A 23,974-nucleotide genomic window follows, 5' to 3' on the forward strand; every position below is an offset into this window, starting at 1 on the left:
TTAAATTTTAAATAGTTATATTTAGGTTTGGATTTTGGTTAGGGCGTATAGTTCACAAAATATGCATTCCTCTTAATGAATACATCGATTATAACTAAAAATACAGCATGCTTTTGGCTCCACTCTGTGGAAATTTCACTTGGAAACTGGAACTCACACTTGCCCATATGTTCAACAACACTTACATCTTTAGCCACTGGGGGAAGTGGTTCGAATTTTGGTAAGCTTAGACTGATTTTTGTTGAAGAACTTTCACAGTGAGACTTAGAACATCCTAGAATGCCCTAGCAGCCACACAAAACACCCTAGCATTGTGTTGGCTAGTTTTTTATGTGGAAGCACCACCCAGTTTCTTTAGAAAGTATATATTTTTAAACATTAGAAATTTAAATACCAAAATAACATATACCAGCTAAAAGTTCTTCAAATGTCCCCTTCTCCTCTAAGGAATCATTGATAAAATCCAGTTATTCCAAAATTTCTAAAGATTTATATAATCCCTTGAAGTGTCCCTGCTTTCATTTTATAATTACAGATTCATCAGCCATGTGCAATTTTTTTTATCCCAACTGGACACAAGTGTGTATGTGTAGTTAATTATGTTTGAGCTTTAGTAAGTCTTTAGGTATTAGACTTGGCTAATCTTAATAAATATGGATGAAATCCTGCTAACTGCGCTTTTTCATCAGTCTACAGTCAGGACCTTTTTCTACGCTTTAATGTCATCTCACTCATTCTCTTTCTCTCTTTTTTCCCTCTATTACCTTCTCTAACCAAATGCTAATGACGTCTTATCATTCTCTGCTTAATAATCAGCTTTTAGCACAAATGTACAAAATTGCACTGCACAGATTTCTCTTAGTTTAACAGATTAAATTTTTATGTCTGCATTGAGGGCAATTTCAATGGAAAAGTCTCACTGGCTGCTAGAATGGATGCAATTTTCCATAAGGCCTATTTGGCTGCGGTTACGTGATTATTCGTTTTCATGCGAGTGGAATGTGTCTGGGACATAAATATATTTGCAGGCAGTTGAATAAACTAGGTGAAACTTGAAGGAATAGATTAATGCATCTGGCAAATAACATTGCTCTGAGACAATGGGGTCTCATATTATTGTTGTGATCTCTTTTAATACTTGTGCCAGTGTCTCTGATGCTTGAAGTTTATCTAAGATAAGCGATGGGACAGGATTAGAATGGAAGAAAGACACTTTTGGTATGTATATGCAAAGTTGAATCTTCCTGGCCTGGAAATGTAACAGACTTAAAATATGACATATTTATATGTTGTGTATTAATGCATTGTTTATTCTGAAAAATAAAAGTTTTTCTTTGATTCTTTGTAGCACCCAATGTTCAGCATTGTCTGTATAGGGTCCTTGAGTTGGCAGTATGTTTCTTTGGAGATGTAAAAAAGTTAAGAGACAGTAGTTAGCCCAAAATCCCCAGGGACTACCAGGCTCCCATAAGGACAAAAGGGTACCATAAAAGTTGTCCATACGACTTTATATTCCAAGTTTGAAGCGATAAGATAGCTTTATGTGAGAAACAGGCAGAACTTTATCTCATTATTTACTAAAAATCTTGCTTGACAGCAGTGGTCACCATTCGCTTTCATGGAAAATTGTGCTATAGTTAACTATCTGCTATAATGAATTGACTTTGACAGAGGGATGATGGGAACGAGTGTGAGGATAAAGGAGGTGGTCTTTCCCACACCTCTCCCTCATCCACTCCATTCTTCAACACGCTGCTCGTGTCATTGTACACTTTGAGATCTTTTCCTGGCAGCTGCTACAAGCGCTGAGTGGAAATGCATCTTCACCTCTTGCTCTTCCTGTCTGTTTTTCCTCTCCTTCAGTGGTTTCATGTGATTGGAAGTGGAATACTTTAGAGATCTGCAGATGCGTAACAGAAGCTTTAAATGAGGAAAAACATGGGTTGCTGTCAGTGTGCTGGCAGTGTTTGTTTTGTTTATTTTTTTATCTTATGCAATGTAATGATGTTCATACATATTTAAGAGTGGCTTAATTGTACAAATTGTATCATTGTTAATTGCTTCTGGGTCCTGGGTCTACCAATCTTAAGGTCATGTAATATTCCAAGTGAGATATAAATGGAAGGAAGAGGGAAAGCCTCAGGAAAGTGTCAACAATGGAATGAGCAGTGGGACACAGAGCGAGTCCTCCACCCTATGCAGTGCCTGTTCCTCAAATATTTTTTCCTGCATTCCACCAGCAGCCTTTCATTCCTCACATGGATGTTTACCTCTTGTTTTCCTTTTCCAAAGCCAGAATGCACCACCAGCAGCAGACAAACTGTAGACAGAACCACATTTTCCAGTCAATTATAGAGAAACCTTGAACCCTGCATTCACGTAACATTAATGCTATGAAATCAAATCTGACCCCATTTACTTTCTTAATACACATTGATGGATGAAAAATCTTTGTCTTTATAATCATCCCTTTAAAGGGAGCGTTCACCCAAAAATGAGAATTCTGTCATAATTTACTCACCCTCATGTATTTCCAAACCTGTATGTGTTTTTTCCTTCTTCTGTGGAGCACAAAAGCAAATGCTTTGAAGATTGTTCAAGCTGCACTTTCCAATACAGTAAACTTTCGTGGCCTTTTCACCTTTTATGATATGTTCCTGGATAAAATCAAGTCTGGCCTATATATTTTTTTTCACTCAGATATTATCCTGCACATGATATCGCCCTTTCACATGTATAATCAAACTGGTGTTATTACACTACGCTGTGCTCAGAGTCGTATGATCAAACTGGTGCAAAGAGCAGGCCTCCTCTTTGGAGCCCTCCCAGCAGGTGGCGCCCTAGGCGACCGCCTAGTTCGCCTATGACTTGAAACGGCCCTGACTTGTGCCAATGTTGCCATTTTTGCTGGTCAAGCTTAAACAACTGGTGCGATATGATTCATGCTGCTGTTTACCAGCAAATAGGGACTGAAGCGGTAGTCATAATGAACCACCTGCTCAATTAGTTCTTTCAACATCATAATATCTTTTTTCATTGTTGTTGTTACAAACATTCAAACAATCACAAAATAAAAGTTGAAAACCGTTACCGTTGGAGATGACTGTTTTGATGCAGCTAGTAAACTAGTTAGTCCATTTGAGCCTTCTCCCATTCCGTCCGTCACTCATTCTCAGCACTTCGGGTGCAAATAAAGTGGAAGGGCTCAGTTTTTAGAACCTTCTATGCTTGATGAACTCAGAATCCCATGCTGCATTGCTATGTAAACAAAATACGCATATCGCATACCTGGCAATTGCGTACACGATCATATCTTATCTGTCATTATCAACCATTATAAACATCTAAAAACCCTAATTATATTTGTTTTATATGATATAATCTGTTCTCCAGTGCATCTGCTGTGAAGTTTAAGGTGAGAGTTTTTAAAAACTGGAACTCATGCTGGGGGATCGGTCAGTGCAGGAAAAACGAATGTGCAACAGCGTTAAGGAACTGCAATGGTTTGCTAATGTTGTTTCATGTTATTATGAATATTGTGTAGCATCACATAGAAACATAATAAAGAAATAGTCTTTTAAAGGGTGAATCTGATGCATTACGTACAGTATTTGATTGTGATACATGTGTGGAGATGCAAACATACACTGTTCTTCTTAACAGGATTGAGATAGTTCCTCGTTTCTGAGACTAAGTGACATCAGGCATATGGCATTCATCACACACACCCAAATGGCTTACAGAATTTTGGAACCACATCCCCTGACATCTTTGTGGAATCATGAACACACACACAAACACAGCCCACTTTAAATGAAACTTAGTACTAAATCAAATGGCTACACAAAACATCTGCATAACATCGTTTTATTTGTTCATACACTGTATGAACAAATGAGTTCTGAATTGAATCTGCATTTTATAAATAATCTATTAATAAATAACATTTATATTCCATTACTTGAACTTATTAACTTTTTATAATTTTTCTATTGATCAGAAGTCTATTCTCCAGAAATACCATGTTTTGCAGAGATTTCATGATATAAAACAAAATGATCTTGTGTAAGGTAGTAAATATGGGTTCCATAACTCGTAATGTAATGATGAAGTTGGTATTTGTGTATATCAGGATTTGCAGCATATAGGTTTTAAAAGATGATGTGTTTTAAGATGAGTATACTGCTGTAGTGCTCTCTGACTGTGAGTTTGGGATCACTTAATCTGGATTTTGAGAAACGGGATCATGGTTATTTGGATTGGGGACAGTGATCTTGATCATGTAGTGCTTGGTCATTCTCTGACATGATTTAATTTTCTGCCATGTTTTTCTAAAAACACACACACAAAAATAGTCACAGGATTTTGCCCTTGTACATAATTGTGTGTGTGTATATGTGTATATGTGTGCGTGTTTTTGTGATTTACGAGGACAATTTTGTAAGTTACAAACTGGTAATTACAAGGGTATTATGCTATAAATGTGATTTATGAGGACATTTCTAGTGTCCCCATAATTCAAATCGCTTAAAAATCATACTAAACAATGTTTTATTGAAAATGTAAAAATGCAGAAGGTTTTCTGTGAGGGTTAGGTTTAGGGGTTGTGTTAGGTTTAGAGGATAGAATCTATAGTTTGTACAGTATAAAAGTCATTATGTCTATGGAAAGTCCTCATAATGATAGGTAGACCAACATGTATGTGTGTGTGTGTGTGTGTGTGTGTGTGTGTAGCTGGGGTCCTGCTGCATTATAGCACTGACATGCCTCAGTGCTGATGACATCGTCAGAGTGGGAGGCAGACTAGCAGGGATGATGTCAGCGAGAGCGAATCAGATCATTTTCGGCAGCCTTCTTCACCCATTAAACAAATGACAGGGTTTTTTTAAACTTCCCCCTTCATTTCATCCCCTTTCTTCTTTCTCTCCATCCTTTTTGAATCCCTGTTTCTATCTTTTATGCTTTTTCCTCACCCTCCACTTTTTCTGTAATGTGATATTTTCAACCCAAAATCCCTTTTCCATTTTTATTCATCACCTGGTTGGAACATCAACTCTGATTCTACAATAAACAGGGTTGATTCTTTCTCTTAATAATGTTGTTTTGGAATAGATGCATCAGAGTTTTTAAACTGCTCATCAGTCATGTTTTGCTACAGTCCCTGTTTCTGTTATCTGAGGGGTGTGTGAGCAAAGCTGCAAGATATTCTCTTGTGACAGTTATAAAGATCACTTTGCCAGATGTGTATGCACTTTGTATACCTAACACTAGAGGGCACCAAAGTAATTACATGGTACAAACATGTCAAAAATGAGATGTACAGTGAACCCAAAACCCAAAGTGTATTTGGGTACTTAAGCCAAGGCCATAACCAATATGCCAGTTTTAGTTGATATCAGCTGGCTAGCAAATCTGGTTAGGGGGTCATCATTAAAATACCTTAAAAGTAGTCCATACAACACTAAGATTTTCAGTGGACCCAGAAAGCTTGGAACATAGTGCACTTGTCATTTGGACTACTGTTATGATGTCTTTATAATGAACCTTTAATTACGCTTTATAGTATTTGTCCTTTTTGAAGCTTGAAAGCTCCTGCTCACTATAAACTGTTATTCTGTGGAATAGAGCTACTTAAAATATCTATTTTTATGTTCCAAGTAAAAGTAACAGCAGGTGGGTTTTGAACAACATAAGGGTGAGTAAATGAGTAAATGACTTTCAGTTGACTTTCAACATTTTAATAATAAAACAGTGGTCCAATTTAGCATGTTTAGTTAGATACTTTCAACTAACATGACAAAAACACTCTTAACCTGAACTGCTTGCTGATGCGTGGCGCTGGAATAATCCACGAGCTTTCTGCTTAGCTTCTGCCTCCCACCTTCATCGATTGATCTCAAATGACATTGATGAGTGGTGTTAGACTACTGAGCATGCTAAAAATTTTACTTTTTTAAACTATTATATTATTTTAAATTATAGTCATTGCTAAAACTCAAACAAAGCAATGAATATGCATTTTCTTTTTTTCCTGCTTTTTTTTAGTAAACACTAATACAATAAATCTAACCATTTTAATAAATGTTTTAATTAATGTTTATTATACTGGTTTAAGAATAGAACACTGAAACCCCTTTTCTGTCCACCACTAATATGTAAATCGTAATACACATCTAGTTCTCTAAAACATGTTGAATTCAGTGTTTTAAAGCTCACAGATTAATATTTGTTCTCTCTAAATTAGGCATCTAGACACAGTATTCACAGACTTGCAGTGTCTGATCGACTCTTGTTATTGTGTACAGAGCTTCAAATTGAGGTTTGCGGCTCCTGAGCACAGCTTCTCGAGTAGCATGCAGTACAGAAGGAACATTACCCTGCATTCATGGCCATGCGCCAAAGGGCTCATCAGACTCATTTTACACGAGTTGGGAAAATATTGAAATTCAGGGACATTTTGCATCCCGGAATGAAATTGTATTTTTCCAGGACAGATGGCCAGAAAACTAGATGATCCCGGATAATTCAGGACTGGTTGAAACCCTATTCCAAGTTAGTGATAAACGTTCTTATCTCACTGTAAACACCGAAGTAACACGTAAAGTGTGCAAGCTTGAGACAAATCTTCAAATAAAACGTTAGCAAATATGGAAAACAATATGTAAACGATGTTTGTAGATACAGACTGCTTGCATGGATCTTGAATAAAAATATTAATATGAGCAAATATAATGCATTGGGAACAAATATACAAATGAAAAATGATTAAACACATTAAACACTTGGTTCCAGAAACAGTCATAGAGAGTGAAGCAGCAGGCCCATCACAAGCTCCTATTAATGTTGCTGAGGATGTGAGTCAAGGTAATCCCAGCGTGTAGTTAGGCAACTATAGATTGTTTAAGCATCCAACACACTTGTAACATTTTCAACAGAAAGGACATTTGGCCTGGATTGTAAAAATATAAATTGGCCATCTTTATGAATGCCAAGTACAAAGCATGTATTACATAGGCATTTTCAGGATCATTTACATAGTGTAATAATAGCAATAATAACAATTTCAATTTCATTCATGAAAGACTAAAGTATTAGCTCAAGTGATTACTACTACAACTTATACTATTCAGTATACTATTCACATGAACCTGATGGTCGCATACATATCAGACATGTCATTTATGGCTCTGGGTAATATCAATCCTGTGTTCACCATGCATGTAGAGGGCTCTGTACCTACACCACAGGAAGAAGAAGTAGTAGAGGCAAGAGGTAGAAGTAGGACCTTTGAAGAAGGTGATGGAGGTGTAGACACTAAAGAAAATGATTCCTCAGAGGACAGTGAGGACACTGTGTCATGAAGGGCATTGAAGGGACATGAAGGGGACGGGCATTTACATTCCTATGGATGAGGTCAAATCTTATTTTAGACGTGTAAATCCCCGTAAAGCTTGTGGACCTGATGGTATCAGTTGCAGGACACTAATGGTGTGTGCTGACCAGCTGGCACAGCCCTTCCATAGGTTGTTCCAGCTGTCACTAGATACAGGTGTCATTCCCAGCCTATGGAAACAATCCCTAATAGTGCCTGTGCCTAAAAACAATAGACCTAAGGAACTTAATGATCTGTGCCCTGTTGCCCTTACCTCTGCAGTTATGAAATGTTTTGAAAAAATAATTTTAAAACAACTTCTGTATGAGGTTTCACCTCTTTTAGACCCGAATCAATTTGCCTATCGTGCAGAGAGAGGTGGTGAGGATGCACTGCTATCTTTGATTAACAGCACTCATGAGCATCTTGAGTATGCTCAGAGCCTGGTCAAGATTGTGTTCATTGACTTCAGTAGTGCTTTTAATACGATCCAACCCCACCTGTTGGTGAGAAAATTAGTGCATTTAGGAGTAAATCCACAATTGATTTTATGGATCTATGACTTCTTGACGGATCGTAGTCAGCAAGTCAGATTTAATTCATGTATATCTTCCTTAAAAATGATAAATACAGGGGCACCACAAGGGTGCGTTCTGTCAGCCTATCCTATATACATTATACACTAATAACTGTCAAGCTTCCTCTTCGCCCACACTTATTTTAAATATGCTGACGACACAGCATTGGTTGGTTTTTTAAAATCGGACAATTCTTCTGTGAGTGGATTTCAGAGAGAATTGCAGGTTTTCACTCATTGGTGTTCGGATAACTTTCTCGAAATCAATGTGAAGAAAACAAAAGAGATGGTCATAAATTTTAGTAAAAACAAAATAATAGTTCCCTCTTCTGAGATCAATGGTGAATTAGTGGAGAGGGTCTCAACATATAAATACTTTTGAATTTACTTTTTGAATTGAAATTGATTCGAAATTAACTTTTAATGAATGTGCACTGAACAAAACTAGGAAAATGCACCAACGGATGTACTTCCTTAGAAAATTATATAATTTTAGATTAGAAAGACACATTCTTGTAATGTTTTATAAAAGCTTCCTCCGGAGTGTTCTGTCCTTTGGCCTTATCTGTGTGTTTGGTAACATGCATGTTAAGGACCAAAGGAAAATGCAGCGCATGATTAAGATGGCCAGCAGGATTATCGGAATTGACCAGGTGTCGGCAGCTCAACTGTACAATGAGCTTATTTTTAAAAAAACTGATCAAATCCTCAGAGATCCTGCTCACCCTCTATATCATAAATTTATGAGAAGCAATAGGTCAACTGGTAGGATTTTACAACAAAGAATTAGAACAGAAAGGTACAATAAATAATTTGTACCTACAGCGATCAGATTGTATAATGATCAAGTACATCACAAGTTATCATAGTTTTAGTCACTTGATAATATTATACATGTTTTAGCGTTAAATGTTGGATTGTGATTTTCAATTCTGCAGTATTTTTATTTCTTTTTGTGTTTATGTGTTGTTTAGAGAATATGTTGTGACAAGGGCGCATAATGAATGACCACATGAATTTCCCCTTGTGGGATAATAAAGTTAACCTTGACCTTGACCTTGACCTTGTGATGACTGTGGTGGAGGGAGAAAAAAGTGATGTTAGTGCTGAGTATGTAACTGATGATCCTGCATTATAGTCGCAGAGGTTGACAAATTAGCAGAGGGATACAGCTGTTCTCAAACTGGCAAACAAAAGTCCTGAAGAAGCTTTATGTATTTTATATTATATCAGTAATTCGTCAGCGATTACTCTACCAGCGAGTGCTATGTGTATACAATTATTTGAAGAAGAAAAAAAGGTGCGATAAATAGCATGGATCATGGGATGATGGGAAAGTGCCCCCACACACTGTCTTTGCATAGGGACCAGGATTCTGTGCTACACCCCTGATTGGGGACAGTTGCAGTGCTGCTCTGCATGGGAAACTGTTTCTTTAAACTGCAGTAATTGAAGGTTTTAATGGAACGACTGTTTACACACAGTGATAAATTGAAAGGGAGATGTTGAGATGTTTTCTTAAGGCCAGATGTTAATGTCATATTGAAATGTTGATTAATGATTGCAGATCTGCTTTTAAAGAGAGACCGTAGTGTGTGTGTGTTTGGGGTGGGGGGGTGGGGTGGTGGTCAGGTTTTGTAGTAAAACTCAATGGAAAAGTCCACACCATGATACTGTATGAAAAAATAACCCATTGTGTGTGTGTGGGTGTTAAGCGTTTACAAACCTATAAAATGCACTGAGTCTAACCTCACGCTCTGTCGGTTTACCCCTGAATAATAATGTGTCACGGTACGATACACATACGCACACTGACAAACCTGTTTTTAGCTCTCCGATTCTGCAGTCTTTTGGCCTTTTGCTCTCTTTTTTTTATCTAGTAAAGAGCACATACTTCAAGATTTATTTCAAAGCCAGGGATGTGATGAAGGTGTGTAGTGATTTATTTGTGGTGTTATTGTCAATAATAACATAAATCCTTTTACCAGGGTATCTGTGGTTGGCATGCTTGCATTATGTAACATAAATTGTGAACTGCATGTAATTCTTAAGTAAAAGTCTAAGTTTGTGTGGTATAAAGCACCTTTATGAACCCACCGCTTCTCAAACTTAAAGATGTGACCAAGCGGGATGGTGCCAGGTTACATTTAATATGTGAAACTTTGTGAACAATGAGAGAGAAACAGAGGGGTGCAGTACTGTTTAACAATAGCGCTGATATTCAAAGATGGTTTTCTCATTTTGGAGCAGTGAATGGATTATAATCACATTTTTAATAAAGCCATTCCATGTTAAATTAAAACATAAAATTAAATTTGGCTTGTGAACTGAATTAAGAAACTAAGAATTAAGAAGATGCGTGCGTGCGTGCGTGCGTGCGTGCGTGCGTGCGTGCGTGTGTGTGTTTTCCGTTAGGACTAGGGTTAGGGTGTGGATTCGGGTTATTCAATACTAGTTGTAATTATCTTCATATGAAAACAGTAGAGGTCTGTGGTATTGAACCGACTGTATTGAGTACCCTCTAAAAGACAATGTCTATATACTGTGTACCTTTACAGACAGCTGTGCCCCTGCCAAGCCTGACCCCTGTTACATTTCAACAGATAGAGAGACACCATAATTGCCCCTTGAATGTAATGCACTGTATATACCTTAAGTGTAGCTCTTACATCTTTATCTTCCTCGTCTCTCCCATGCTGAAAAAAACAGCTTATGTTGTGTTTTGGGTGCTGGTTCCTCGGCATGGAATGCTAGTGTGCTGGTGTCTTCACTAGGCTTTTAAACTAGCTTAACGAGCTTCATCAGAAAGACCACGTTGGTCAGCAAACTTCACCAGCAAGGTTTAGCTGGTGAAAAGCATGGCTATGCTGGTTCACCAGCTCAACCTGCACCAAACCAGCACTAACCAGCATAACAAGCCTAGACCAAGATAGGAATTGCATGCTGGTTAAGATGGTCTTTTCAGCAGGGTCTAATCTTCTTTTTCTGGCTCTTTTTCTCTGAAGCACACACACACACACACACACACGCACATACCTTTGGACATCTTCTCTCCAGCTGTGTGAGGAATGATCCAAGAGTTCATTATGCCAGATATAATCTATATTCAATTCTCTCTCTCTGTGTGTGTGTGTGTGTGTGTGTGTGTGTGTGTGTGTGTGTGTGTGTGTGTGTGTGTGTGTGTGTGTGTGTGTGTGTGTGTGTGCGTGTGTGTGTGTTTGTGAACAGCTGTTCACAGGCGGCTCCATCATCTCTTCTCGTCAGGGTGCTGCAAGCCCCTCTGTTGGCAGGGCAACCGTTGACACGGAGACAAACACACAGCCGAATGCTTCTTTATTCACTTTATTAAGAGGAAGGTTCAGCGATGGCAAACTGTGTCTGTAACTCACATACACTAACTCTCATTTAACACATAAACCATTTAAAGAAATATTAGAATAAATGAGAAAATCTAAAAATAGTGAATTAGTGCATTTCAAAGTGGGATATAGTTCCCTTGTGGCCAAGTAGTTCAAGAGACAGACAGACAGACAGATAGACAAATAGACAGACAGACAGATAGACAAATAGACAGACAGACAGACACACACACACACACATACACACACATACACACATACCATGTCCTCATTCACTCTTATAAACAGAAAGTTTGTTGGATTGATTTGTTGCCCACAGCTGCTATCTGTGCATATGTACTGAACAGTTTTGGGTCATTAAGACATTTGTTTGGATCTGAGTGTCATTTTCATCCCTTGTACCCTTTGTAGTGCAGTACATTAGGTTTCTGGAATAAAGTTATGCAGACAAAAAGGGCATTACACTATAGTGGATGAATTGTTACTATCATCTGATAATGAAAGGCAAACGTTCAGCAGACTGAACTCTGACACCGTTAAACAGATCTGCTGTTCTGCTAGATCAAAATATCTTGTTCACTGTAAATAGATACTGGAGACTGAAAGTTGATCTCTTCCTGTGAGAGATGCAAAAATGTGACCAGGCTGCATTGTGGCACGATTACAGCATCACAAGTTCCTTTCTTTAGAGTAGAGAGAGATGCTCTGATAAAAAATATCAGGTCACACAAACACATGCAGGAACTAATTAATTTCCTCCACACACAAGTGCATTTAAGACACCCATAAATGTATGTTAATGTGTTAGAGGTTCAGGAAAATACATTGTAACTTTACAGTAAGAAAACGCCTGTACTCTCTTCTACTGCAGACTTCATTCTAGTGGGTTTTTATACCAATATCTAGATAGCAGAGTGGCTGTTGGTTGATATATTTCTGATTATACAGTACAATTTAATTTATTGATAGTAAATGACATACTCACAAAATTGCCAAATCTTTACAAAAACAAAGTATTGTGAAATGTCCATAAAGCTGTATTTTTTCTATTTAAAAACAAATGTTTGAGAGAGGTTTAATATTACAAGTTAGAGTTATTGGCTGATACAGATAATCTCAAAACAGCCAAATATTATTTTAGATTAGATTAATCTATCACTTCTTTCATTATGCATTAGGTAAATCATTTATGTAATATTGGGCTTATGAGTGAATGTAGGTGTGAGATTTTAGCCTGAAACACGTCTGTGGGTTTTTTGTCATCGACTTCTGCCTTGGGCTTACTACTGGCTGAGGGAATTAGTCAAATAAAAGTTAATTATTCAAGAAAAATTTTGCTTCTGATGTTGGAGATAAAGCTGATCACAAATGCATGCACTCCCAGAAGAGATGTACTTTCCATCACCCAGCCTTTTACCCCTGAAGCTCATCCCAAAAAGTGACAGTGAATGACAGTTGGAATCAATCAGCTAGGATGCCTCAGGGTTTGGAAGATTTTAAATGGGCTTATTAGAAATGGAGATGAAGTAAACAACCTTTTGAGAAATTTAAAACCATTCGAGATTGAATCTGCCTCCGCAGCTAAAAACTTTACAACATGGGGTTGGGAATCAAGAACCATGAACCTACAAAAATAATAAATAGACAACAAATCTTTATGTTGTGTTGTCCTCGCTGGCTGCATGCATTTACAGACATACAACAAGTATAGTCCAATTCATGAACAAATGACTTTTATGAATCGGTTCTTTTTAATGAATCAGTGTATAAACATTCAAGCAAATTTTATACAGGTTTTCTTAAGAGCAAATTTAAAATTGGTATAAAATAGTTGGATTGAAACTCAGTATGACTTGATCTCTTGAGTTATTAGTTTGAATCAGTCTGTTCACTCATTTACTTATTGAATCGGTCAGTTTGGTTCTTGACTAACTGAACTTCAAGTCATTGCTTTCATCATAAACTCCAACTTGAAATGAGAGCTGCTATTGGCCGTTCACACCAAAAGTGTCCTTGCACTAAAAAACTGGATGCAGTGCAATAAATAGAACAGAATTCAGACATCTCGGGATGCATTTTGAGAAATTTTGTAACAGTTCTAAAAAGTTATTTTTACAGTCAAATACGTCCATCTAGCGCATGTTTACATAGCAAAACAATTTAAAAACAGCATGGATTGATTAAAAAATGCACTCGACGTGAAAGGCCCCTTACTATTTTTTGTGTACTTAAGGCTCATGAGTATTGACAGACAGAAAGGTTGGCCAAGCAGATTAATCGTCCGATATTTGCAGTACATCTGCTTTGTTATACTCATTTAGTGCAGTCAAAGGCAGGCGCATGCACCGACAATGTGCACAGAGTAGGACTGTGCATGTATCAATAAAATCAGGGCAGTGCTTGGACAGTCCACACAGACTGTGCTGATGATGAAATTTGCATCATGCATACTGTGCGTGGAGCGATCTGGTGTGTGGAAAACCAAAGTATACAGTACTTTGGGCTTTTTGTGTACATCTGATTTGCTGTTGGTTAATTGTATGCTTATTGCATGTATGTCAGCCACTGGCCATCCAGCTCTCTAGTTATAGGCCATTGAAATACCCATATCAGTCAACCACTACTCATGAGATTAAAATTCTGATTTGAAGTCTAATTACTGATTGTGATTGTCCAAGCATCTTAGATTAGACATTCACAACTACATCTTTTTATTGTAGTAAATGGTACTTTGATAAGAAAAAAAGATGTCACCAAAAATGGCATTGTTTTTGTATAGTATTTTTCTTTAAATGTTCAGAATATTGTCCTCAAAAAGACAAAATGTAATCATTAAGGAACCAGAGTTGGATACCAACATTAAGTCCTCTTGAGCTTGTTGTTAGTTTACTAAACATCCTTTTGGAACACTAATGAAAAGAGGGAAATTCATATTGTGAGAATTCACAAATTAAATGTAAACATTGTTAAATTGTGCATGTAAGATTCACTTATCTTATTAAATGGCACTCTCGTCCCTTATTCAGCCTGTCTGCAGTAATGCAATACCCCCACCAAACAAAAGAGCTCTGTCCTCCCCATGGAGAGAGATGTACATTGTTTTTAGAGAGAGGGAATGAAAGTTTATGACTGGGAGCACACAGGCACACATTCCTCCATTAAATCCCTTACTGAGCACAACTCTACACCACTGAACCCAAATGCACGTGATGCACACACATCTCCTTACCAAAGAGAGATTTCCTCTTCGGTTTACAACTGAATCCCAAGCCATCGTGTTCTGGGACCCGGGATACCAAGATAAACTCTTATGAACTGTTAAAAGTTGCAGGAGAAAGAACTAAAATTTTATGTTTTACAGGGTCAGGAAGAAGAGATGTGGTTAGACTTCCTCTCAGCTCCTCATACTGAGTTTTATTATCGGCAGAGGAGGATTGTGTGGTTTGGGAAAGGAGAATTGTGCTGTTTTGCTTGTCGTTTGAGAGAGAGTACACAATGTGGAATATGTATGATTAGGAAGAGCTTAATCAATAACTTGTATAAAAGTCCATGCTATGGTGTATTCTAAGAGGTTTTGATGACAATGGCTGGTTCTACGGGTGGCAGAATGAGGTTTAAGCTGGTTTTGACAAGTTTGGTGGGTATTTAGCCTGTAATAACTGGCTGAATTATTATCAGGTTTGATTGGTTGGTTTTGATTTTGAAATGGAAGAATGCCTGAAAGCATTTAGTTTCAATTCTAAACCGCCAGAATGAACGATTATGATAAACTTTATTATTAAATAGGTGTGAAGTATTTGTTTAACAAACAGTACGCGTGCGTTTGACTGTGAATATAAAAGGTTCTTTCATTTTTTACACATGTTGTGCTATACAATGTCCTAAATAGGCATCTGTGTACCTCAGAAGAAATCGAGATTCATCAGACGAGGCAATGTTTTCCAGTCTTTAACTGTCCAGTTTTGGTGAGCCTGTGCCTACTGCAGCCTCGGTTTCCTGTTCTTGGCTGATAGAAGTGGAACCTAACGTGGTCTTCTGCTGTTGTAGCCAATCCGACTCAAGGTCTGACATGTTCTGCTCACTACAATTGTACAAAAGGGTTGAGTTACCGTAGCCTTTCTGTCAGCTTGAACCAGTCTGTCTATTCTCTGTTGACCTCTCTCATCAACAAGCCATTTCCGTCCACAGAACTGCAGCTCCCTGGATATTTTTTTGTTTTTGGTTCCATTCTGAGTAATTTCTAGAGACTGTTGTGTTTGAACATCCCAGAAGATCAGCAGTTACAGAAATACTCAAACCAACCGGTCTGGCACCATCAATCATGCCACATTTAAAATCACTGAGATCACATTTTTCCCCATTCTGATGATTGTAGTGAATATTAACTGAAGCTCCTGACCAGTATCTGCATGATTTGATGCGCTGCGCTGCTGCCACAAAATTGGCTGATTAGATAATGGCATGAATAAGTAGGTGTACAGGTGAACCTAATAAAGTGTTCGGTGAGTGTAAAAAATTTTCATAGTGAGGATGTCTTCAAAAATAATTCCATAAATGGTTTTCATTTATCATGTTATACAAAGTCCAGTAAACATAAAAAATCTAAATCAATATTTGGTGTGATGACCTTTGCCTTCAAAACAGCACCAATTCTCCTAGGTACACCTGGACACAATTTTTCTTGGTTGTTGGCAGATATGATGTTGCAAGCTTCTTTAAGAATTTGCCACAGTTCTTCTATCTATTTAGTCTCAATTGCTTCTGTCTCTAAATGTAATCTCAGACTGATACAATGTTCAGTCGTGGGCTCTGTGGGGGTCACGACATCTGTTGCAGGACTCCCTGTTCTTCTATTAATTTCTATTCTATTAGCAAAAGTAATGTTTAGGAGTCTAAAATGTATATTTTCTATTGACACTAAAGCTGAAGATATAAATAACCATCTTAAGACAAATACTTTAGTGAAACATCTTATGTGCTTTTGCACAGTACTGTATATATCAAGCTACAGAAGGATTTTGCATAGTTAAGCTATAGTCTTCCTCTGTTGGTCCAAGTTTACATTATATAATCCGTAATCAAATAATAAAGCCGTCAGCTGAGGCAGTGTAAAATATATGTTGCACCTCACCTCTATTTTTCAGAGCATGAGAACAACACAGAGGTCAACTGTGGTCTGATTAACGTGTATACATGCTGGACGATCCCGAGCCACAGTTGCTTTATCTGGGTCTGCCAGACAGACATTGCAAAAAGTGGACTGGTGTGATTTAAATAAATTTGAATAAGACAAATGATTGTTTGACTTTTAAGGTGCATGTCAGTGTGTTGATTGGTCCAAAATCTTGCTCCACATAACTGTATTTAAAACATAACATTTCTTCTGATTGGTTTGATTGCATTTAGTTCCGCAACGTTGTGGACAGATGCCTTACTTGGCACTGGCAACTTGTTACATTGTGCCTGTATAGGACAAGCTGTTATGCATTAGTTTGAATATGTCTGTCTGAGCTGACTGGACTATTTTCTAATTACACTAGCATATGTACACTTAGATACAAACACAGACTCGCAGACATAAATGTTCTTAGTCCCCTTTGATGTAATGCCAAGCTTGAATAGGATTATAGAAGATGTTTGAATCATTTGGAAATGCTCTTCACTGAATAACCTGCTTGTAGGGAAACTGTGGAGAAGCCAACCCCCTGTTTAGCTGTTAGGGGATTACAGTTTTCTCACAATCGCTTCACATTAGACACACTGTGTCTCGGGAAAAAAGTTTCTTAAAACAGGAGTTGATTTTAGAGGGGAAGATACTGTTGTACAGGAAGAATAAGAACGATATTTTTACATTTTCTTAAAAAGATTTTCACAGCCACAATGCTAGCTTGTGAGTAATTGCCAGGATGTTGCTCTCCCTGCTAAAAAAGACCAGTTTAACAAGCATACAATTCCTATGCTGGTCTATGCTGGTTTATGCTGATTGGTGCTGGTTTGGTGCTGGTCTAGTTGGTGGACCAGCAAAACCATGCTTTTCACTAGCAAAACATACCTGGTGAAGCTGGGTTTGAAGTGTTGTTAAGGTGTTCTGGCTGGTTGCTTTTAGGACTGGGTGATATGACAATATATATCGTGGCAACGATATAAAGTGTCAATTGATAGACATTTAGCTCTATCGTGTATATAACGAAATACAAAAATTCACACGCGGCTTGTGTGTATCTTTATATATACACGAATATATATTTACAATTATTTAATCATTATTAATTTAAATATTGTTATTTGAGGGTCTTTCACAGCTAATATTTATGTATGCGATTAATTGTGATTGATTTGTTTTATTAATTGGCATACCATGTAATTAATTTGATTACAAATTTTAATCGATTGACAGCCCTAAAATAGTGACATATATCATTATCCTGATATAAATGTATTCATATCGTGATATGAGACTTTATTTAGAGATTACCCACTCCTAGTTGCTAAGATGTTGCTATGCAATTGCTGTTCTGAGTGGTTTAGCACATTGCTCTGCATTTGCTAAGGTGTTCTGAGTTGTTTGCTAAGGTGCTGAAGTACTCTTGGTGGTTATGATGTTGCTAGGTAATTGCTAGGGTGTTCTGAATGCTTACTGACCCAAGTCAAAAGAGGACAACCTAAGTCTTCATTATATTCTAGCCTCTAGATATGGCCTGAATCCCTCCTTCAGGATACGTCTTTGGGTTTTACACCCATTTTATTGCCAGCCAGGAGTATATCATAAGTCTAATAATTTTGACGCCTCTTCTCATCAATCCGTATGATTTGAGGTATGATTTGAGGCATGTCTGTAGCACAAAGAGTGCTAGTCAATCTACTCGCCAAAGTTTAATAGGTAAGGTTATTGTTCAAATCCCTAATTCTAAATATTAACAATAGTAATAGTGATGTTTGCCTTAACAAGTACCATTAATGAAGCTACTAATGAAAAATGATTGTGAGAAGGAGAGAGTAAGTTGCTTAAACACATGTTGTTTAGGGCCTCTTGCTAAGCTTACATGGGAATGCTAACGTCACCGTCACCTCTTTTAGCTCCATGAATGAGGACACACTCACGGACAGCCGCACACTTATCATACAGTGGGTTATTTTCAATTGACAAGTTTCTAGGTTTGATCTTCAGAGCTGAGATGGTCCAAACTCTGTTACAGTAAACTGCTAACCATCTTTCACTCATGTGAGAGGCTCTGGAATCTGGCCAACAGCTGCTCTCTACAGACAAAGTCTTAAATCCAGTGTCCAAAGGGTCAGGGTATTGGTTCAGTCTTGTTTGAAGAGCATGGAAGCACAGGGAAAACTTGAAGTGGCAAAGAAGTGTTGGACAGAGCTTCCTGGGAAAGGTAAGGATGGTGGATGGTTGCTGCGATAGGGTTTGTGGTATGGAATGAGAATTCTTGATTTTCTTATTGACTAACTTTCAGACTGCTTTTGTGCATGTGTGAGTGTGCGTTTGTGTACAGCTTAGCAGTTAAAAATAGACCAGATAGCTTGCTGTCCTGTGACATTAGGCGTAAGGGGGAGGATGATGAGGTTTATTTACCTTTTGATTAACACTAGCAGTCAGAAGTTTGGACACACCTAAGCATTTTAAACATTTTAAAGTAGTAGTAAAGTCTTCAAAACAATGCAATAACACAAATGGAAGTATGGGAATCATTTTTTGACAATTTATATATATATTTTTTTCTTCTTTTTTTTAACAAATCAAATCTATCTTTAAAGTATCCACCCTTTGCCTAGATTACAGCTCTAAATCTGGGCATTCTCAACCAATTTCATGAGGTATCCACTTGGAATGCGTTCCCACGGATTCTGGGCACTCGCTTTCTCTTCACTATCTGGCCCAACTCACCCATACAAAAAATTGTTTGTAAATAAATTCATACAGAGGCATAATTCACATTTGTCTATAAAACTAATTTCAAGCATTTAAGAATATGCCTTTAGATCAAATGATTTTTAAGTTGATGAGAAACATAATTTCAGTCAAGTGTGTCCATACTTTTGACTGGTAGTATAGTTATCAGGTTTTTTAGCTTATAGAAGAGCAATGCTGTGCTTGAGAGAATGGTAGACTGCTATTTCTCAACCTATATCTGGGGGAAAAAAGTATCATATGGGGCCATATTTCTCAGAGATATCACACCAGTTTAAGTGCCCATTACTGAGAAAAAGGGCCCACATTAAGTGTAAACATCTGTGTGCCAACTTCACCCAAGAGGCTGACACATCAGAGAGATTTATCAGTGTGCAGTATGTGTTTGTGTGTGTGTGTGAATGTGTAGCAGGGTAATTCCCTATGTAATTTTGCTGACACAGTAATATCTCTGCTGCACCACCACTAATGCTGATGGCACTAGAGTGTAAAAACACACACTCATTCACAAATGTTCTCATGCCTAAATGTGTGTACTGTATGTGGCTGCATTTACAACATACTGTCTGATTGTGAAGCAACGGGTAGGCCACAAGCACTAATGAGCAAAATTTTTTTTAGCATCTAAGAAATATTTTCTAAATTAAGCATTTTTTTCTCACTAATATTTTAATATGTGCATGGCTTATGGGTGGATGTTTCAGATGGGTTTATATGGGTAAACATATAATGCTTGCTCTGAAAGTTTTGTTAGAACATGTTTGGTTCATCTGGCTTTTGGAAACTTTAGATTGACGATACATCTGATAGTCTTGTTTTATTTATTAAATAAAATCTATCTTGTCCTGACAGCACATCATCTGAAAATAATCTGTCTGAAATTAGTTTTTATATTGTGTGTTTGTTTTGTGTATGTATGGACATGCATCTATGCAAGTGTTTGTAATATGTAAAATACAATATGTTCATATACTCACTGAGCACTTTATTAGGAACACTATGGTCCTAATAAAGGGCCTGATGTTGTCTTCTGCTGTTGTAGCCCATCTGCCTCAGGGTTCGACGTGTTGTGCATTCTGAGATGCTATTCTTGCTCACTATAATTGTACAGAGGGGTTATCTGATTTACCATAGCCTTTCTGTTAGCGCAAACCAGTCTGGCCATTCTCTGTTGACCTCTCTCATCAAAAAGCGTTTCCATCCACAGAACTGCAGATAACTGGATGTGTTTTGTTTTTTGGACCATTCTGAGTAAATTCTAGAGACTGTTGTGTGTGAAAATCCCAGGAGATCAGCAGTTACAGAAATACTCAAACCAGCCCATCTGACACCAACAATTATTCAATGGTCCAAATCACTGAGATCACATTTTTCCCCATACTGATGGTTGATGTGAACATTTACTGAAGCTCCTAACCCGTATCTGAATGATTTTATGCATTGCACTGCTGTCACACTATTGGCTGATTAGATAATTGCACTAATAAGTAGGTGTACAGGTAAACCTAATAAAGTGAACTATGAGTGTATACTACATGGCCAAAAGAATGTAGACACCCTAACACCACACCCATATATGCTTGGTCAACATTTCATTTTAAAACTATAGGCATTTAATTGCAAATCTTCCACATGGTGTCCACAAGTAAATATTCCCATAACACCTTTTCTCTAATCATCCCATTTTCTTGTCTTCTATTTGTGCAGAGCCTCTGAAGGGTAATCTAAAGGTGACCTCCACTGAAGACACTGAACATCTAAGCCGTAAACAGCAGGTCTCTGCTAACAGCCCCGGCAACCGCTGTGAGCCCAAATCCAGCCGTGCAGGGGTTTCACGCAGGCACACTGTGGGCGGGGCACGAAGCTCACGGGAGATCCTCGCAATGCAGCCCTCAGACATGGATAAAAAACGAGAGGCCTTCCTGGAGCATCTGAAGCAAAAGTACCCGCACCACGCCTCTGCCATAATGGGCCATCAGGAAAGGCTCAGAGAACAGGTAACGACCAGAGTCATTTCTGTCAGTTTGTTGTGCCACTCTCAATTACAATGAGAAATCAGTGAAATACAATTCCGGAATCTATCCACTGATATTTAATGAAAAATGTAGATATTGTAGGATCTGTTTGGAATTATGTGCTCCAAATATGGTACAGTTTTGTCAGCACTGGGCCAAATTCCACTCTATACCAGAGTCCTTCATTTGATCTAGATATTTTGGCCACCTATTCAATGCTTGCTATTGAAACTTTAAAGGGTTGTATAATGCCAACACCCAAAAATGAAACATTTTTCATAATTATGATTTACTTGACTTTCTTTCTTATGCGAAACACAAAAAGTCTCTTTAGTACAGTGACAGTTGATGGGGACTCACTTTAAAGATTCAAATTCACAATTCACAATCCAAGTCTTCTGAAGGCATTCAGTAGGTTTTGGGGAGAAACAACCAAAAATGTTGTACAATATGGGCTGTTTTTTTAACAAAACCTATCAGATGACTTCAGAAGACTTGAAATATGAAGCAAACGTCACATGGATTATTTGTATGATTATTTTGGGTTATTTTTTAAGCTTTAAATTGAGAAACAATTGCCATTCTATTCAAGATACAAAGTGGAATATGAATTAAAAATTCTCCTTTTGTGTTCTGCAAAAGAAAGTCAGTCACACGGGTTTGGAACAACATGAGGTTAAGTAAATGACAGCCTCAATTGGGTGAACTATTCACAAAATTAAGCTAAAAAAGTTACAGGGCGAAATTTAGGTTACAGTGGAAAAGGGCAATTAAAAAGAATATATAAATATGCAAATAAAATATAAACCATAAATACAGTGAAACAATGCAAACTGACATGAGCAAAATTAATATGGTTTATGCAGGGCCCGACTTATGCATGGGCTAACCTGGACTGCAGCCCAGAGTCCCGGGTTGTAGGGGGGGCACAAACAGTGTATGTGAGAGGTGTGATGGAAAGTGTGAGTGTGATTTTGCCTTGAGGGAAGATTGTTTTATCTGAAAGTCAGAGCAAGTGAATGGTGACCAAATTTTCAAGCTCTAAAAAGGCCATAAAGGCAACATAAAATGAATCCATGAGACTCCAGTAGTTTAATCCATGTCTTCTGAAGCAATACGATCTGTTTTGGGTGAGAACAGACAAAACATATTTTTTCTTGCCATTGATTTGATCACGATCATGATTTCACTACTTTCTAGTGCTTGACGCATGCGCAGAACGCTAGATGACGCTAGGAAGTGTATTCGAGCTTAAAATTATGATTGCCACCCTTTTTCTCCCCAATTTGCCATGCCGAATTCCCAATACTCACTTATTCCTTGTGGTGGCACAGTTACTCGCCTCAATCCAGGTAGCGGAGGATGAATCTCAGTTGTCTTTGCTTCCGAGGCAATCAGCCCACATCTTATCACGTGGCATGCTGAGCGTGTTATCATAGAGAATTAGCGCATGTGGAGGCTCACGCTATTCACTGTGACATAGAGTGACTACAGAATGCTGGGAGGAGAAATGTATTCCACTCACATAACTGCTTCTGTTTTCTCTGTGTTTATAGCTAGAGTCTGAAGTATCAGTGCTACATTCCTATGTTTCTCCCAGAAACACCTTTCATTTTTTTTTTCGAAATGGTTGCACAATATTTGATGGTGTAGGTAGGGCTCTAACAATGAGTCCAGCCCAGGGGCCTCCAGCCCCCTAAATCAAGCCCTGGCTAAATGGGTTACCAGGGAAATGTTTATGTGATCATTCAGTAAGTGGTCTCATTGCCTGCAGTTAGAAGCTGTTAGAAGGAGTTATATACAGTATATGCTATATAACACATAATTTAACATATACTGTATGACAATCTTATGGTAGTCATTGGATGCAAAAAGGACATAAAAGAAAGATACTTTTTTGTCTGCTTTCTCCAAAGACGCTTAGGAACGATGATCATGTGACGTGAATAGTTTCTGCAGTGTGTGACTTATCTATGTTATATGAAGCTATTCAGTGTGTGTGCATATGAGACTCAGGCAGTCTTGTCTTTATGCTGCACTGCACTTCATTCAGTTATGACCACAGGCCAACACATAATATTAACTCCATTTATTATACTGATAAATTATTTCATATTAAATGTGTCCAGTGAAATCTTTGTGTTCTCATATTTGCCTCATTACTGACCAAAACTGGGATTTTGGTGTACTTATAATGGTTGTAAATGTATTGTTTTTTAAGTTCGAACAGATGTAGGTTTGTTTTTATTTTCCCGCTTTGGTTGAAACAGTCAATTTGCAGCTTTTTTAACCTTAGGTGAAAACTGGAGTCGGTATCATCGATCATGCACGTGTTTCCTTTTGCTGTCAAGTCATGTCCGAAAATGTTCCATTTTCTGTTCGATCTCACACTCATATCAAAATGTCTAAAGGGAGAGTTCACACAAAAAGGAGAATTCTATGACTTTTTTTTTGTTCTTTTCTTCTTCTTTTTTTCACAGCAATACAAAAGGAAATGTTGGACAATATGTTAAATTGTGTTCCACAGAAGAAAGAGAATCATACTGGTTTGGAATGACATGAAGGTGAATAAATTATGCCATACATTTAATTTTCATTTGGATGAACTATTCCTTTAAAAATAAAATAGCACTGTTTAGGTTAGCACGTTTTTGGTAGAACTAATTTATGCCCTTTTATACTAAAGCGTTTTTATTGTTTATTCCAATCTGGAGAATTCATATGTACCTA

General features: G+C 37.6%; 1 protein-coding gene across 7 annotated transcripts in view; it reads left to right on the top strand.

Moving 5' to 3' along the window:
* The window catches only part of LOC127634072 (sickle tail protein homolog), a 167,422-nt gene that overhangs the window by 82,768 nt on the left and 60,680 nt on the right, over positions 1 to 23,974 (top strand). For all 7 annotated transcript variants that reach the window (XM_052113489.1, XM_052113490.1, XM_052113494.1 and 4 more), the window contains one exon: positions 20,937 to 21,226. In XM_052113489.1, the coding sequence (XP_051969449.1) occupies positions 20,937 to 21,226 (290 nt within the window). The remainder of the gene's footprint in view (positions 1 to 20,936; positions 21,227 to 23,974) is intronic.

The sequence above is a fragment of the Xyrauchen texanus genome, chromosome 41 (assembly GCF_025860055.1).
Source record: "Xyrauchen texanus isolate HMW12.3.18 chromosome 41, RBS_HiC_50CHRs, whole genome shotgun sequence".
NCBI classification, from domain to species: domain Eukaryota; kingdom Metazoa; phylum Chordata; class Actinopteri; order Cypriniformes; family Catostomidae; genus Xyrauchen; species Xyrauchen texanus.